The 19,093-nt window shown below is 25.6% G+C and overlaps 1 protein-coding gene across 9 annotated transcripts in view; it reads left to right on the top strand.

Annotated features, from left to right (window-relative positions):
- LOC119667489 (rho GTPase-activating protein 20) overlaps positions 1 to 19,093 on the top strand; it is a 58,063-nt gene that overhangs the window by 34,502 nt on the left and 4,468 nt on the right. Inside the window, exons 2-7 of one of the 9 annotated variants that reach the window (XM_038076790.1) lie at positions 315 to 516; positions 585 to 768; positions 2,086 to 2,148; positions 2,560 to 3,410; positions 10,270 to 10,765; positions 17,477 to 17,807. In XM_038076790.1, coding sequence (XP_037932718.1) covers positions 315 to 516; positions 585 to 768; positions 2,086 to 2,148; positions 2,560 to 3,410; positions 10,270 to 10,765; positions 17,477 to 17,772 — 2,092 coding nt within the window. In that variant the 3' untranslated portion in view covers positions 17,773 to 17,807. Of the gene's footprint in view, positions 1 to 314; positions 517 to 584; positions 769 to 2,085; positions 2,149 to 2,559; positions 3,411 to 3,546; positions 3,704 to 10,269; positions 11,947 to 17,476; positions 17,808 to 19,093 lie in introns of those variants that run through there. The other 8 variants (XM_038076784.1, XM_038076787.1, XM_038076804.1 and 5 more) reach the window with 8 other exon arrangements.

Below are 19,093 nucleotides of genomic sequence, written 5' to 3'. Positions count from 1 at the left end.
TCAATTCCAATTATCTACTTATAAAATGCACTTTTTTTTGAATGCTAAAAAAGTCCAGAGACCGACCTATTATCCATACAATTTATTAAGTTTTAAAAGTAATTTATTTTTGATTTATTTTAGGGCATCGATAACCTTAAATTATTACTGATGCTTTAAGCCATTAATATAATTATTAATATTATTATTAACTAATTATTAATTAATTATTATAATTATTATGAATAATTCTATTATCTTTATTATTTTTCTTAAATATTTATATTATTAGATAAATATATTCAAAAATAATAATTAAAATTTTTTTCTTACAGATTATTAATTTCACTGCCCATATATACTCAACATCTGTTGGTGTTATTATTCGGAACGTTCCGTGTTATTGCAAGTAATGCTGCACATGCAGGTACTGGCATGACTAGTGAAGCACTGGGAGTATCAGTTGCGCCTAGCTTCTTTCAATCTTGTGTTAGTGATGGAAAAACTGCTCGTATGGAGGATGTACTTAAATTTAAGGTAGGAGTACATATAACGTCACACACTATATGTTATTATAATTTTATAATAATGTATTATAATTCCAGGTCGCGACAAAAATTATGAAACATATAATTGATAAATTTGCAACACACGATCTTTTTGGACGCGATAATTATGAATACTATGCCCGAGTGACAGGACGTATACTTAAAGTGCAAGACGAGTGGATATGCAGTTTCCAACATCCACCACCTCCAAGAGAGAAACTAGCACAGCAAAAATATGCATGTAAGATTTTAAAATTATTTTTAAACTTATGTACTTATAAGTTCAGATTGTATATATCACAAATAAAGTATTATACTTTATACATTAATTTAATGTGTTGATAAGAATTGTAATGTAGTTTTTTGAATTGTTGAGAGATTATAAATACAAAAAAACTATTTAGATAAGAACGTAGACAAATGATAAATAATAATTAATTATACTATAATAAAAAATGCTATAGATTGTGTAAAATTAAATTACTTTAAATTTTATAAGTATTCAGTGTGAGGTCACTTTAACTGCATTAAAGCAGTTACTTTTTTTATACTTTAATTATTAATTTTTTTAATATAAATTTAATTTAATGTAATTTTATAATGAATATTAAATTTTTTCATACTTTATTTTTTTTTCTGTTTTGTTTCACATTTTTTTATGAATTTTTTTTCATTTTATATATACGAAAGGCTTAATATACAATATTATTTATTATTACTAATTTGAGTGTATCTTTAAGAAATATGTTATATGGGTTGCATTTTTCTATATCATTAGAATTTCTTAGTAATCCCATATTTACTATCTTTTTAATTAAATTATATATTATTTAATATATATTAAATATTGTTATATATATTATATTTTGGTAATTACAATAGAAACATTTTTCTATTTATGATTGTAATATTGTGTGATGTTCAAATTAAACATATTTATAAAAATCTTAGTGATTTTTACAATTTTACTGATTACAATTTAATTATGATTCCTTTTTAATGCGGAATTAATTTTTATATAAAAATTTATAAATTAATAAAAATTCCCCTTACCATCATTTGGCCTATATTGTAAAAATAGGAGCAAAGGAGAATATAATTTAGAAAGGAGAAAATAATATATCTAATTTCTATATATACTAGAAAATATTTTTAAAAATTTGTTTCTATATATAGAAACAAATTAGTATATATCTAATTTCTATATATACTAGAAAATATTTTTAAAAATTTGTTTCGCAGCTCAATAAATTAATTATAATAAAAGTTAACAGTACCTTTTTTTATATATACATTCAAAATAAAAATAAACAAAAACACGATAAAGCAAAACTTCCATTATTCGAACGGTTTCTAGATTTCCTTGGAATTGGAATTATAATTGGAATTATAGGGAGCCTAAAGTAGCTATATAAATTGTGTAGAGAATTTTTAGGTAGCTAATTATTAGTAAGCTTTAACATTTATAAAAATGGCTAGTTTTAATTATTTTTAATTTTATTCAGATGAAATAATTAACTTTATTTTAAATAAGCTAATTCCTATTTTATTTTTACAGTACAACACTCTTTAGAGGCTGAAAAGACTTGGTTACAATGCCAATGTGAACGATGGGGACTACGTAAGTGTTTAACATTTTACAAATATATTTTTAGTATTTTTTTTAATGTTACTAACATTTTTAATATAAATCTAATATTTAACAAAATCTATCTTTATAATTAACAGGAGGTTTTTATTTAAATAATACAAATATTTTTTTTTTTCCTAATGCTTATTGCTTATTGTCTTCTTATTTAAATATAAATGGGGTTTTCTGGTTTGTAGTAGGTTGCTTAATATTACACTATCATTTCTCATTATTTATATTGTGTTAAGCTATTTGGAATTTAGTTTGCATTATCATGTGATTTTGGAATTTTTCTCTTTTATTATTTATTTGTTAAGCCATCAAAAAAAAAAAATCCTTTAAAAAACGAAACAAATCTCTCTCTCTCTCTTTCCTTACACCTACCAATATCTCGAATTACAGTAGCCCAAGAGGAATCTCGTTCAACACCTGCTCTATTAACCAGTTCGAGTTCAGCTTTAGACAACAGCGTACTTTCCTTGGGCGTAACACCAGAACATTCTTTCATTGAATCATGTGCACGGCTCTCTGTTTCACTGGAGGGTCCTGGCCTTTTTGCATTGAGCTCATCACCAATACCAAAACGTAATACTCACGATATGCAACAAAATGACGACGATATAGATGACGATGAGGAAAATTACGCCGATGATGACGAAGATGATTTTGCTGCTGAATTAGAAATAAGCAACGATGATGATATTGAAAATAAGCCGAAAAAGCAAAATATTAAAATGAAAAAATCTCGTAAAAGTGCCGTAAATGAAGGTGCCAAAGCAGTTGTCGATTATGATGACATTGATGACAACGGTGATGATGATGATATTGCAATTGTGAAGCGTCGTTATCGTCAGAATAAAAAGAAAATGACAACTACAACAACGCAAATGCGTGTACAACATCAACGACGTTTACGTGTTGGGTCCAAAAGTCTTGATGAACGCTGTAATATGGGAGCGACTTCTACACCTAATGAAAAATCAAGCGGATCGGTTGCAAAATCAAAAGAATCAAATGCTCATATGATAGCAGCAGCAGTTAAAACGAGAAATTGCAGTCGTTGCAATCGTGGCATTCGTCATCATTCATCATCGTGTTCTTCGACAGGAGGTGGCGCTGCAGGTGCTGCTGCCAATGGAAGTGGCATGACTATGGAGGAGTTACGTGCTGTTAATCGTTATGCAGAGAGTACAAAGAGTCTATCCTACTTGCCACAGGTGAGGGATGAATTCTTGCTTGCTTCACGGATTTCGGTATAAATAACATTTACTGTTTATTATTTGTTTTTTTTTTGTTTACCCGTAATTTTTTCTTTTTTTTTTTTGTACTGTTATATTTTATATTTAATTTATGTTATTTTTATTATACTTTTCAATATGAACTGTTCAGTTGGAACGATCAAGTAAATCAGACTAAACGAAGAGTGATATTGAAATTTCTTTAAGCGTTGACCTAAGAGAGAATAATTACCTAAGTTTTCTATCATTGGCAATAAATGTTAAAAAATTTAACGATTGTTCGAGAATAGATTTAAAAAATTAAAAAAATGTGATCTTTTTTTAAACTGAAAGGTGTAGCAGATTGATTTACTGCTAAATTAAAATGTTTTATAAATGTTTGTTTAATTCAAACATTCCAAGAAATTTTTAATCTTAGAAGATTCTCTCTTGCCTTACGTTTTAGTACGATTTATTTATAAAATAACTTTTTGGCAGTTATATATATTGAGTGTAGACTATTTAGTACCCTTTTCATTTGAGGGACTTTAAAATATTCTATTTATTGCCATGCTCTGTTGTGTATGTCCTACTTCTAAAACCGATATAGTTATGTTTTCGAATAATTATCAAACATATTTCATTAAATATATGAAATGATCATTATTAAACTCACGCAAACTCAAATATACGTAAAATTCATGCAACACAAAGAAACACACTTCAAAGCATTTCAAAATTTAATAATGAATTCAAAGAATTTGCGCAAAATTCAAAATTATATATTTTAAATATTCATATTCTTTTTAAATTAAATTTTTATTTCTTTTTAATATATTTCATTTTTCTAATTCTAAACAAATATAATTATATATAACTTATAATATATAACTAATAAAGACAAATTATAAAATCAGAATAATATTGAATGCAAAAATCTCTTGAATATAAAATCGAATAAGCGATATTATTAATTTAATTTTAAAATAATTTCCATATAAAAATATTAATTATAATATTGCAAATATTATATCTAAACATTTATTCCATTTTGAAAAAATTTTTACTATTTTTATTTACCATTTCGCGTAAATAAAATGTAGTATTTTAATAAAATCTAAATAATAAAAAATTTTAAAGCTGCAAAGTACAAACAATATTTTGTATTGGAAATATCTTTAAGCATATTGCATATTTTTAAATAAACATAAATTTTTTCAATAAAATTCATATGAGTTTTTGTTTAAAAATGTACGAAAATATTAAGAAAAAAATGAAATATTTTAATTAATAATATTTAATAAAAAATTTTAAAAATTAGTACGCGTGCGTGCCTATTTTTTGCATTAAGTTCTCACCCTTTTTTCATACATTGTAATAAGTTTGACTATCAATTCCCATCCTCATGAGAGCGATGTAATCAAATCATTTTTTATATATAAAATACTTATTAGGGAGTATAGGTAAATTTTTATCACAAGGTTCTGTTATAAGAACAAACAGCTGTATTCTTGTCTCAAATATGTGTCAGTTAAGTTAGTTAAATGCTAATAATATTTAGTATATACATATTTAGTTGACAGACTGACGTAATATTGTTGAAGAAAAATTATTATATATATACATATATACTCGTGTACGTTTTAATTTCTTACTTAATTATTTTAGTAGTAATTTTTTTAGTACTTATAAAATTCAATTCAAAATGGCAGTAACTAGAAAATAATAATAATATTAAAATAGTTATGCTAATTTTATAATAAAACCAAATTATTTTGGTGGATAAAGTTCCTCGTTATTTAAACATTCCGCAGAATAATAACACATTTTTTACAGCTTTAGCATATATGCTTAAAAAAACTATATATTAATTAATCACATAGACCTTATAGTAAATATAGATTTACAAAATTTCTTCTAGAATTTTATATATATTTTTTTTTTAAATTAATGAATGTAAAAAAGAGTACTATAAATAAATTAACAAAAATTACAATTGTAGTTTATTTTAATTACAAATATAATAAAACAAATATATATATTTAATATTTTTATTTAAAATTGAAATTCTATAACAATATAAACCTATTACTATTACTAAATTTGTATAGATTATAATATTTTGACGTAAAATTATAAAAATTATTATTTTGTTGCTGCACTTCGTATTTTTAATTTTATTAAGTTTTTTTTTAAATAATTTTTTTTTATATTTTATATATTAATTTGATTTATGTTGTAAATACTTAAAAATTTTTATATATATAATTTGTAAAATTTCTTAATAATTTTATAAAAATAAAAACGTAAAATTTTTTTAAAAAAACTAAAATATAAATTTGATTTTTATTTCTTTTAATTTTTTAATTATTTATTTCTTACCTTCCTTTCCCCCCAACTATTGGCACTACTCCTTTTCTAATTAATTGTTTCAGAATTTTTAAAATTAGTTGAGTGTTGTTTACTTCACTTAAAGATTTTGTAATGATTTGTTTTGAAACTGATATTGTAGTACTAACATAATTCTGCAGGCAATTACTTTATCTTAACCGTTTAAAACTGAACTATAAGACTTCACAATTACTCATTTATGTGTTATTATAAAACTTAAACTCTAGTCTTTAGATTCTATCAGTTGTGATTATTAAGAAAAGTGTTTTATTAGTATTTGTTTTTCTAAATTTGCTTATGTTTTGCACGGAAATGGTTTTTTATTTGTTTGTTGTTATTATCTTACTAATATGTTGTTTATCTAATAATGTATTTTAAATTAGTTCGTAAATAATAATAAACTGATTATTTTATATATTAGGACTTTAATAGCTATTGAATTATTTATAATATTTATTTATAATGTATTAAATATTAAAATATTTTTTTTATTTATTCAATTTATTAATATAAAATTTTATAATATGATGGTAAATATATGATTTAAAGCTACATTAGTTTATTATTAATTTCTTATCTTGTTAAAGGCTTATAAGAATGAAATAAAAAAATATTAGTTATTTCATTTTTGATATATTTTATATAGTAATTATTATTATTATTTATTATTGATTCAAAAAATTCATAAAATACTTACAAAAATTATAGAATTTTATCTAAAATCTAAATTGACAACAATATTATAGTAATTATCTATATAATATTCGAAATGTCGATGATATTTATATAAGTAATAAATAATAAAATCTTCAATAACGTAAATATTATTATTAAAAAGTGAACTTCAAACCATTTTAGTATGTATTTTGCTGAACAAATATCTGTTCCCATATTTTTTTATGTTCACTGAAAAAATTGTGTCAGGATAGGTGAAGTGGAGGGAGGAACGAATCCTCCTTAATTAACTAACAAAGCTGTTTTGATTCCATACATTTAAGTCAAATTTTTCTTGCATATATCGAGAAACAGGGTATGCCTTATCCCAGCAACATAAATGTGGGACGTGATTTCAAAATCTTCAGTATAGGTTCATAATGTCTTATTACCTGGCGTTATCTATAATGCCATATTACATGTAAATTACCAAACCAATTTGAACTGATATCAGCTATAAAAAAACTCCTTTATTTACATCAGCAGGTCACGTTCCAAGTACCTCTTACATATATAAAATTCCAGCTAACAGCACCAAAAAAACAAAAAAAAAGAAGATAGTAAAACGAAAATAACCAATTGGTGAATAAATGCGCAACAAATAATGAGAGAAAAATTATAAATTAGAAAATAAAATAGAGTCCTCAGTTTAAGCATTTTCGATATCTAAAAAAATTAGTTAGAAGGATGAGTAGTTTATTTTAAATGATGTGTCAAAGTGAGTTATTTGTATAGCTTTAGTTACAAAATTTTAAGCCACTTAAACTTTAAAACTAAAAACAGTAACGAAAATGATTACTGTTATCCATACTTCACATTTTTTAAAAAAAATTTCAGTAGTTTTTTCATAATTTTTCATATATCACTTTTTTAATAACTTAGAAATATTAGAATACAATAGACGATTAAAAGTTAGACCCTGAATTTTGTGTAAACCACTCTATCTTATCACAGAAAAAAAGCGAAATGCAGAGAAGAATGGAGGCGTATTGTAGAGAAGGCAATGGTCCATCCTGGACTGTGATGCCAAAATGATGATGACTCTATCTTATGTTCTCTTGAAGTATTTACTGTTCGTTTTTATTATAATTCAAATTTCTCTTCGTTAATGGCATCTTTATTTTTTTATCTTAGCATTAGACTGTTTGTCATAAAATTCATTGTATTACCACTTTCTTTTATAGAAAAACAATTGTTTTATAATCTGTATTTCAGTCCAAGGGATCTGTTTTTCTTTGTCTATAAATTTTAATGTCTTTACATTAATTATTAGTGATGCTAAAAATTTTTTTTTTGACAGCATATTCAGCTTAAATATGTCTAAGTAGCGCTTAGAACTTTAACACATTGTTGCTTTTGATCCAGTAAACGTGATACCAACTTTACTAGCAGCTGTATCACAGCCAAAATTGTATGTAAAATATTGGCCATCTCTTACAGAGTGGGCCATAAAATTTTTTAACATATAAAATATATTTTTTTAATATTAATATATATGATTGTTTAAGTTTAGTATTGTTATTAATGATTTTCCTGGGTCTAAGTCCCAGTAAGATTTATATAGGCATTATTTTCCTTCAACGATGCTTTCATTAGATAATGTACAACTCTAAATCAGTTGCTACTGGTGACTTTTACGACTTATGTGACATGGCATCGCTACGTTTTCCAAAAATGTATTATTATTAATTTTAACATATAGCACAATAAATATCTGGTCAACAAATTTTTTTAGAAATTTGACTGATTCTCGGACATCAATCATTCATTCATATTAAATGTATTTTTTCTTGAGTATATTTTGGATGTCTGCGAAAAGCTAGCAGTCGCTATGGGCCGAATCTGCAATGTACGATTGGTCAGGTAGTAGTTGGAAACGTGATTCATATAATTTAATCATCGTGTTTATAAATCATTGTTTGATTTGTTGTTTTTGGTCCCTTGAGAACAAAGGCCGTATCCACTTTAAAAGCAACATATGCATGTACAAACTTTCGTAAAAATATTCAAAACACACTATCTTCTAATATAAGTAGGATATAAGCTGTATCACGCAAATTCACTTTACGTTTTATACACTTTTTTATGTCGATTTTGTTGTTGCCTTGATTATATTACATATCACAAAAAAGTGAGAACGCCAGCTGTTTCCTCATGACACGAAGATGTAGTTGTTCATTTGGAACTAATGCAAATACTTTACTTACTTAGTTAGTCATTACAGACGTGAGTCGTTCATGGCCGCGTCCAGTAGCGACAGCAACTGCAATCAGTGACTTTTTATCACTAGTTGATAGTACTGAACTATCAAACTCCTTCATATCGTTTGGCACTTGATATTTCCACCGAAGATGTGATGTCCTCTATCACATTTTTCACCAGTGGGTGCCGAGGCAAATATCTTAATATAATCAATCCAGTAAAGCTGCTGAGTTTTTTCTTTTGCGCTTAACTGTGTGAATGTCGCGATATAATTCATACTGCTTATTGTTCCATTCAATTATAACGATGCCAGTTGCCAACCCGTAAGGTACCATAGATCTTCAGAACAGTTTTTTTCTCGAAAATGCTACAAATACGTGTATTAGTTATTATTTTTTCTTATACAATTAATTATAATTATGTTATACATATTTTCATTGAAAGATTCAGATTATGTATGTATATATATTGTTGGTAACCATATGGTCCAGAGGAAGATAATGGAACTGATGATGATATATATTTCTATTGTTAAATCTAAAAATAAAATTTAAATAGTCTCGTTACGTATAATAAAAAAGTTTTTTGAGTTATTAACTTATTTTTAAAATAAAATATAGAAGTGAAAAGGTGAGGACCGTTTGCCAAAACAGTAAGCTTAGGCATTATCGTATGATGTATTCAAGTATGTCAGAACTTTATTAGTTTTATTATGCAGATAAAGCATTTATTGTGTATATGTAGTGATAGACTAAGAATTTATTTTTAGTTTTATTTATTTTATAGTTTAATAAAATTTTTATTGATTGTAGTTTTTAACTTTATTTTCCACTCATACTCCACTACACTTGTTGTTTGTCCATTGGATACTTTTGCGCAATCTACACATTAAAGGCACTGCAATGCTGCAACTCGTACTACCATAAACACATTTGAATTGGCTTAAAACATAAATTATATTAATTGGCTGTTAAATATATTGTAATTAATGAAACTTTTTGAAATACATATTTGACATGAATGCAGATCATTAAAATGCATAATTAAATGAAGTTGTGTGTGTGCTTATGTCGGCCATGTTTGCTATATATGAAAACGTGTTCTTTATTGCTTTTTTAATTAAACTTTTGCTCTTGCTACTCAACTTTATTTTACTACATATTCTTAACATATATATATATATCAAGCACTTAAAATTTTATTTAAAATTTTGATTTTTATTTTAAATATTTTAAAAATTTTCTTTTAAAGTAAATTATTGTTTCAAATGAAATTTAGTTGAAATTACGTAAAACAATTAACAAAATTAAGTACTTTTATTTTTGTAAATCCCCTTTTCACTTACACACCAACTCCGTTATGATGCTCTATAAAAACATACTCGTATTGTATTTTAATGTGTCGCTCGTGTGCACCATCACAACTACCACCAACGCTACTATCACTGCTACAACAACGTCCACTATCACAACAACAACTACAACACGTTCAACTCTACAACAAATTAAAAAATAAAATTACAATTTTAAAAATGCTATACAAATTAACTATGTTTAAATTTGATATATGAAAAATTGCAATAAAAAAGGTCCATGAACGCCAAACTGCACGCATGCGCACACGTTCAGAATGGTTCTTGGGTCCTAAAGACGGTCTTGCATTGCAATTGCCAAATACATGTAGCAACTGTTGTCTCGCCGTCACACAGCAGCAACAACAACAGCAACAACAATACGATGATTATCAGAATCAGCAACGTTATTTAGGTGGTGGCAGCACTAGAGATATGCGACCACATTGCACTGATTTTGGCGATGATGATGAAGATGATGAGGTAGCTGGCAGTGCATTCTATATGTATCACAAAAAACGTCAGCATCAGTTACAACAACAACCAAAGCAGTATCTACAACCAGAGCATATGGACACGGACGAAAGCTTTGATTATGAATCACATTTACATTCCACAGCAATGCAAAGAAGAGCATTTCTAATACCACAACAAGTAGCTGATGTTGAAAAATCCAACAATGCATTTGCAGCAATTGGAGGAAATCGTCGCCTATTTGCAGATACAAATTCCGGTAGCTATGTTGCATCCAATACTTCTACTATCAATTCTACTAATAACAGTTATAATAAGAATTATCATGATATAACAACAAGTACAACTACTACATCTTGTATTGACAGTAACATATATAATAATCATAACTACATACCGAACAGTAACAATAACAACAATAACAGCAATAACAACAACATAAACTATACAAAATTCAATAACAACAGCAGCAACAAAGAAAATAATCTTTCTCTTAATTACACACTAAGTAATCGTCAACATTTAATGAAAATCAACAAAATACACTCCAAACAGAAACGTACATCATTGGATTTGTCCAATATGAGTTGTAACAGTCACAGTCACAGTCACAGTAACAGTAACAGTAACAATAACAGTAATCGTAACAGTAACATTAACAGTAATAATAATAATGTCAAATACATTCCACAAATGCATGCACAAACCACTAAAACACACACAAATACAAAATCACTTTGTAATTCACATTATTACTCCACTGATGCGTTGCATTATGATGATCACGATGATGTTTCATTTGTGGGCGCTGATGATGAGTTTGTGGTACGTGGCTACTATGATGATCCGACAATTGGTAATTGCATTAATTCGAATCTCTCCACATTTTTAAGCACTTACACAAAAACACCTACCAAATTGTATCATAGTCCACGCAAGCAGACACTATCCACACGTGCCAATTCCGTAAGTGACTTGAATTGTAGTTTTTCAACTGTGGCTACAGCGGATGAACTTAATTTTCCTTTCGCCACACCGAATGTCACAAATACTAGCATAACTAATACCGCGCCTACGTCATTGTTACATCAATCGATAAGCGGTTCCGCTATTGCCACTGACGCAATATCCATGCCAGTCGAAGCTGAAGAAGTGGACTATGTGTTTACATCACGCTTTCGCCACTCGACACCCATGTCACAGCGACGGCGCTTGGGTGGCACTAATCGTCAGCGTTTGCGCTCTGATTCCTCTTCAGCTTCACATTATCAGTCATTAAATTCCACATTACAGGCACATAACAGATCCACTGGCGGCAATGTTAGCGGCAGTAATGGCGGTCGTCATAATGCCAGCACAAGCAACAGCGGAAGTAATAATTTTGTCACCGTTATTTTCAATGTTTTAGATTTTCTGTTCTAAATAAACAAACAAAAACTTAAGACCTAAATAAAAACAAAAACAAAATATATTATTTGCTTTTCGTGTTGTGTTTATGTATTTTGTACAAAAAAAAAAAAATTTTTTTGTGTTTGTAACTGTGTATTCTTTGTGCTTTTGTTGTTTTATTTATTCCATTAAGAAAAAAAAATAAATTAAATCTGTACTGATAAATTAATTATCAAATAAACATAAAACTTGCTGCCAAATTACAAATAAAAATTGGTTAACAATGTTAATTATATAGTTTATTACTGTTAAACAAATTATTTTAGAGAATTATATGTATTGAATATGAATTAATTTTAACTACTTATAAAAATCTATGTTAGATAATTAATTAATTTATTGTTGTAATTTTTAGTAAATTTTTTGTGTATTTTATAGTTTTAATATTGAGATTTTGTTGAAATAAATTAACATTTAAATCTGATATTTAAAATCAATTATGACAAAAGAAAGTATTTTCTTATTAGAAACTATTTTTTAATATAAAGGTTATTTGAACAGTTAAAAATTTAATTAATAAAAAATATAATCAGGTTTTTTCGAACAGTAGTGAACTATAACAACAAAAATTTTATTTTTTATATTATTTTAATTAATTGAATTTTTGACTGACCATACAACTGTTTCGAGTATTGCCAAGGGCACAAGTTCGGTCTCTGGTACTTGCAGTCTCAAAAAATTATTTACAAATAATTAAATATAAGAATTATATCCAAGACCATTGATGATGGGTATTTAACAATACTCGCAACAGCTGTATGGTCAGCCAAAAATGTAATTAATTAAAAAAATATATAAAAATAATTTTAGTTGTTTGAAACCTCTCTATTAATTAAAAATAATAGTTTTGTTGTTGTAATTTACTACTGTTCAAAAAACTTTTGAATTAATTTTAATATTTTTATTATTTATAAAAATTAATAATTTCATTATTTTAATATATAAATATGTATATACAGTGATAGCACTTATAAGATAGCCCCCTCTTGAAGGGACATCTATCTTGGGTGAAGAGCATTTCTAAAGACAAATTTTCTTTTCCATATTATTTGGAACAGTTTTTACTCGAAAATCTCTCCAAATCGAACAGAAAGTGACTATCAATGACTGTCCACTCAAGAGAGTTTTCACTGTATTCCCCACTATCATTGATAAAAAAAATCAATCGGTTCTAAAAATTTTTAAAGACTGAAAATATCACAAATCTTTTATATAAATTTTGTATTTAATAATTTAAAATTTCTCTTTTATTACTCAACTATACCACATACTTTAAATATTTTTTCCATAATTTAATTTACTATTCTATTGTAGGACTAAGTTTAGTCACACACATCTATTAATAATTATCTCAAGGTCTGTCTCAAATTAAAATATTTCAAGAGTTTATCTGTATTGGAGAAAATGTTTTTGCCTTTTTTTTTTAAATATCTTTATAGTTTTATCTAAATCATGTAAGTAATGTAATATGAAAATGTCACAAATCAAACGAAGATTTCAGAATTGTAATAATTAATCGAATATTATTAATAATAATATAATTATATTATAACTATTATAAATATTATATTACAAATATTCGATCATGAATTATAAGATATATTGACGCTGAGAGAGAGACAATTTTTGATTTTTTTATTGGTAGTTCATACTATATAAAATACCATTTTAGATCACTTTTAATTTAATAATATAAATGTAAAATATTTAAGGAAATCTTTAAATTTTAAGAATAAATTTTGTTTATTTTTGAAACTATTTTTTAGATAAAATTTTATATTGACATATGATTATAAAATAAGCTTTGAAAAAGTTATTTGGAAGATTTATTTTAGGTTTCCCTGGAAGATCACATTTACCATCCAATTATTTCCCAAAGCGACTAAAATTTTTGATCTCTTAGAATGTTATTTAGACAGTTATATGACGAATGGTGGCGGCACTTTTAAGCTCTTTATGGTCATGATCAAAAAAAATGTTATACTATTATTTTAATATTTTTTGATATCCCTAATTTTAAAAGCTAATATTTTCTCTAAAACAACACATTTTCTAACTATTATTTCTAACTATCAAAACAATAGTGTTTTGACTAACGTAACGGGGTACAGAAAACCTCGTCAGTGTGAAAATTTCATATTCGTTGTGACCATGGCTGCCTGTATAACATTGCACTAATATATAACGAATAAAAGTTTTTTATAAAACACCAAGTCTTAGCTATATATGAACATTGAAACAAGTTTTAATCTATTATTCCTCCATTTTAAGCACAGTTTTTGGACGATTTTGTTCTAAAAACTTATTAACCATCTTAGATCAGTACCATCTTTTCCCGGTAGAGCAAAGAACCTTTATCCTCCTTTTCCATCAAAATTTGCTTCAAATGCTACTCACGGAATGATTTGCTCCACTTTATTCTTCTTAACTATGGACTTATCTCATCATCAAAGAACAAGAGGCTGATGGCACAAGAAATAAATCGCAGGACAACATATGTTCATATGCACTAAGAGTGCATCATGAAGTTATTGAATGATAAAAGTATAATCAATTTCAAATTTTAACTATTTAATTTAGAGTTCTTCAAAAAGTTCTTCAAAAAATTTTAAATAGTCCCAAATTTATTTATTAATAAATGTTTTAGGCTAGTGCAATTGATTCGTGCCTTAAGGTAAGACCATACTAAATATCTTTTGATTAATTGATAAAAAAAAGTCTTAACAACAACATCTTAAAGAAATCTTCTGTTTCTGCATATTAAAAATAGTTCAATATTAAAAATCAGACTTCACCTTATAAATAATAGTTTGTTACAAATCTATCTAGAGCTTATATATTTTATTTCTTTGTATCATATAAATCTTGAGTTCTGTAACCTAAATATTATCAACACATTTTATTTTTTTATTCAATAGTACAGATATATTAGATTTTCAATTTGATACATCCGTACTATATGTGACTCTTTGTCTCTCTCTCCATTTTTCTCTTTTCCTTTTATCTTTACATCTCTCTATTTCTTTCTGTATCCCTTCCACTGTCCCTTCCTTTTTACTCCAGTTTTTATGAAATCATTTGTCCTTAAATTTTTTTTCCCCCTTTCCTCTCTTTCTCCCTTTGTCAATCTCGTCTTCTCCCCTATGCCTCTCTTTCCTTATATCTATCTTTTTAAGGTATTATTTTTCGTATTCGTTTATTTTATTATATATATGAGAACTGAAATATGTTTACCGATATTTAAGTAATCTCCATATTATCTTATACTATTTATATATTATTTTTTAGTGAATATTAAATTATATAAATATAATTGATAGGAATAATATATTAATTTATATATACATTTACAATAGAATGATTTTAAGTAAGAAATAAAATTAATTTTTTTAAATAATTCAGTACACTGAAAGAAAACTTTGTTAACCAATCATTTTAAAAATATTTTAATTGTGCTATTAAAATATAAATTATGAAGTATTTACTTGGTATATTTGTTTGTTAAAAATTCAAAACTATTTATAAAAATCATTTTTTAAGCTATATGTTTTAATTTTTATTAATATGAATAATTTATTTGAAAACAGCTTGTATTATATTAAAATTCATTTATTTTATATGCATATTTTGTAATGTTTATAATTTAATGTATTTAATTATTTATTATTTATTTTTGTATGTTAATAATTTTAATGTTGGTGTCTAACAATATATTAATATTGTAATTTGTGTTAATTATAATTTCAAATAATTTATTTAAATTTTATGTTCTTTTTTGTACAAGTATGTCATTGAATTGAAAATAAAATTCATTGGAAAAATAATTGCAAAAATGAATAAATACCTATATAACGTTATTTGTTTTAATATTTAATATCATTAATTTTAAATTTTTATATTTATTGGTTTATTTTATTTATTACTTTGTGTAAAGTTATACGCTTTTTAAAAGATTTCATTGTAAATTCATAGTTTCAATAAAATATTTATTGGTACATTTAAAACATATAACGTTTATAAGTAAAATTCATAGTGTTCCGTTTTTGTTATAGTTTTATTGTTAATTTTGTGATTGTTGAGTTGTTTGTACCCATACTTTACAGTACTCTCTATATAAACCTCGTAATGACAACTATTCTACAACTAACCTAATATACCTACCAAACTAACGACATTCAAATAATTATTGTATATAAAAATATAAAAAACACACAAAATCCGGAGAAGGAATGTGCTCACATATATTGTTAGTTGGTGATAAAATTTATTGAAGAGATTGTGTTAAATTAGCCATTATGTGAGTAAGAAATAGAATGTTTGCTTTTGATTTGAAGAACTGAAATTTAATAAAAATAAATTTTTATTATTTTACCGAGTGTGAATTTGTTAAATTTGTATACAATATAAGATAGTTAGGATGGTGATTACAAAAATTGAGATCCACTTAGTCAGCATAGAGTCAGGGTCTAAGATATTGTAAATATCTATATGGTATTGGTATATGGTATAATAGTGATTTACTGAAAAGAACGATTGGGTAAGGAACATTTATAGTTTATTTTTTTCATTCAGTAGATATTAAAAATAAGTCAAAGGATTTCAGAAATATTTATTTTTAATAAAATATATGCTAAGTTAACAAAAAGATACACAACAAGAGACACAGATATTTGTCATAAATACTAATACTAAATATCTATAGCAAATATATGTACCCTTTTATTCATCAGAGGTTTAATCTAGAATTAGAACTATATATTATCATATAGTGAATTTCAATAAGGATCGTAACACAACAAAATATACTTTAAATCCTGTTTCAGCTATTTTTTAGTACGTAGTTGTTATTGTTCAATGAATTTTGTTAATGAAATGGACTATAACTCAAGTAGATTAGGATGTTTTTTTTTATAATGGTAGTAAGAACTAATTACATTTATAATTATTATCTTTAATTACTTTAATAGTTATTATTTATAATTATAATAGTAATTATTAACTATAACCACATTAAAGATAACAGACCTATACCATAAAAACCAGTTTGAAACTTATACAAAGTATCTATCTATATAAGAATGACATAAAATAATATGAATTATGCAATTATTAATGAATTTTTTTGTGAATGAAATGCTATTATTAAACTTATTAAAACAATTTAATAAAAAAATAAAAAGATATGTGAGCACTTTCCGAACCTAAGTTGACCCTTTACTGAACCACATATACCCTTACTACTTACTCTTACTGTACATGGCAAATAATTAATATTTCATCCGTTCACTTAAAAGAACCATTCATTCACATACTGAAAACTATGTTTTCCAAAATAAAATATTAAAAATATTAATTTGAAAATTATTTAATTAAAATTTTGCTTTCAATTTTCTCTAAAACCTGTACTACTCCTTGCACCGTCAATATCAATTAAATAAACAACCAATCTATCAACCAATGAACCAATCGACCAACTCCCAACAACGTTACCCACAACAAACTTGCAAAATTATTATTTTAGTTGGCAACATCCGTTTGAGTAACAGTGCCGAATCGGTACAATGTCCGCCGAGACGTCTAATCGGCGTGAACGTACCACGCCAGTATCCTTTGCGTTCCTCGTTACGTCGAAATAGAGAAAAACAAATTGGTAGCAACTCGAGTGGAGGCAGTAATGGAAACAATGCCGTCTCATCAGTACGCAATTCGATTGCAGAGTGTTGTAACAATATCGTTGCTATGCAAAATAATATTTTAACACCAACGTTTCCATACGAGGGTGGTACAACAATAACATTTAAAGCACCAAGAGTATGAGATAAAAATGAATAGATAAAATATCTTATATTTAGTGACATTATGTGAATATATAATATGTATTTTATTTATATATATATATATATAATGATTGAAATTTATTCAAGCTCTAAAATTATTGCATTTAAATAAATACAAAAAAAATTTACTAAGTTCAGCATTTGACTTTTTGATAATGAATTTATTTGAAAATAATAATTATTTAATGATTAATAATTCATATTCTCTTCATTCAAAAATTTTTAATATTAAATAATCATATAAGTTCCATTGTAAATGTTTAATATCCATTTTATATTTAAATATTCAAATATTTATAAAAACTTTACAAAAAGGCTGATTTTTTTTAGTTAAAATTATTATAAATATTTTTGTATTTAACAATTGTATTTTGGATTTACAATTATTGATTGCCAAATTTTTATTAGAACCTATTTTATAATTTAATCTTAAATATAAACAAAAAATATATATATATATAAAACATATAAATAGATATAGATACTAAAGTATATATTTGTAAATTTCTGTTTATACTCAAAGTAATTATAAGATTTAAAGATATTACTGCACACAATTTTATAACATTTAAAAAAATATTATAAAGCCATGATATTTCTAGTATAATTAATTCATACTCTAATTTATCATGAAAATCAAATCAAACTTTTAAAAAGTTTTCACTGAAGTCGGAAAGTAAATCATTAATACACTAAGACACATTCCTTTAAATATATAATATTTATTTTTACTATTTACATCCCGTTTCAAAACATTTCTTTTGTATAAACTTGACTTAGATATTTTTATATTGCTAAAGCAGTAAAAAACACCAAATTACATATAAGATATAGACTTATAAAATAAAGAGATGTGGAGACAGACATATGGGACCTTGAACTCTTTATATCACGATAAAACAAAAAGATAGAGATGTGGAGACAGACATATGGGACCTTAAAACTTTAAATCACAATAAATCATTAATGACTTAAATTGTTTAATTAAAAACATTAAATTTATATAGATCAAATGTTTTTATATCAAATATGACTTATGACTATAGATACTAATTTCAAATAGAACATTTCAAACCGTAATGGATTTTAACGATACAAATTTTATATATAATATTTTTTGCTGATCATACTACTGTGTCTGGCCCTAGGAGACGTGTCCAATGGGAGATACAGAAATTGATGATTATGATACATCTGTGTCGAGTATTACCTCATCAGTGGTCTTAGGAAATATTCTTCATTTCCTGAAAAAATATTTATAGATCAAATAATTTACAATTTAACAGATTTTACTTAAAAAT

This window comes from Teleopsis dalmanni, chromosome 1 (assembly GCF_002237135.1).
Source record: "Teleopsis dalmanni isolate 2A chromosome 1, ASM223713v2, whole genome shotgun sequence".
Lineage (NCBI taxonomy): Eukaryota > Metazoa > Arthropoda > Insecta > Diptera > Diopsidae > Teleopsis > Teleopsis dalmanni.
Note: the sequence above shows the minus strand (reverse complement) of the source record. Positions and strands in the feature narration are given on the sequence as shown.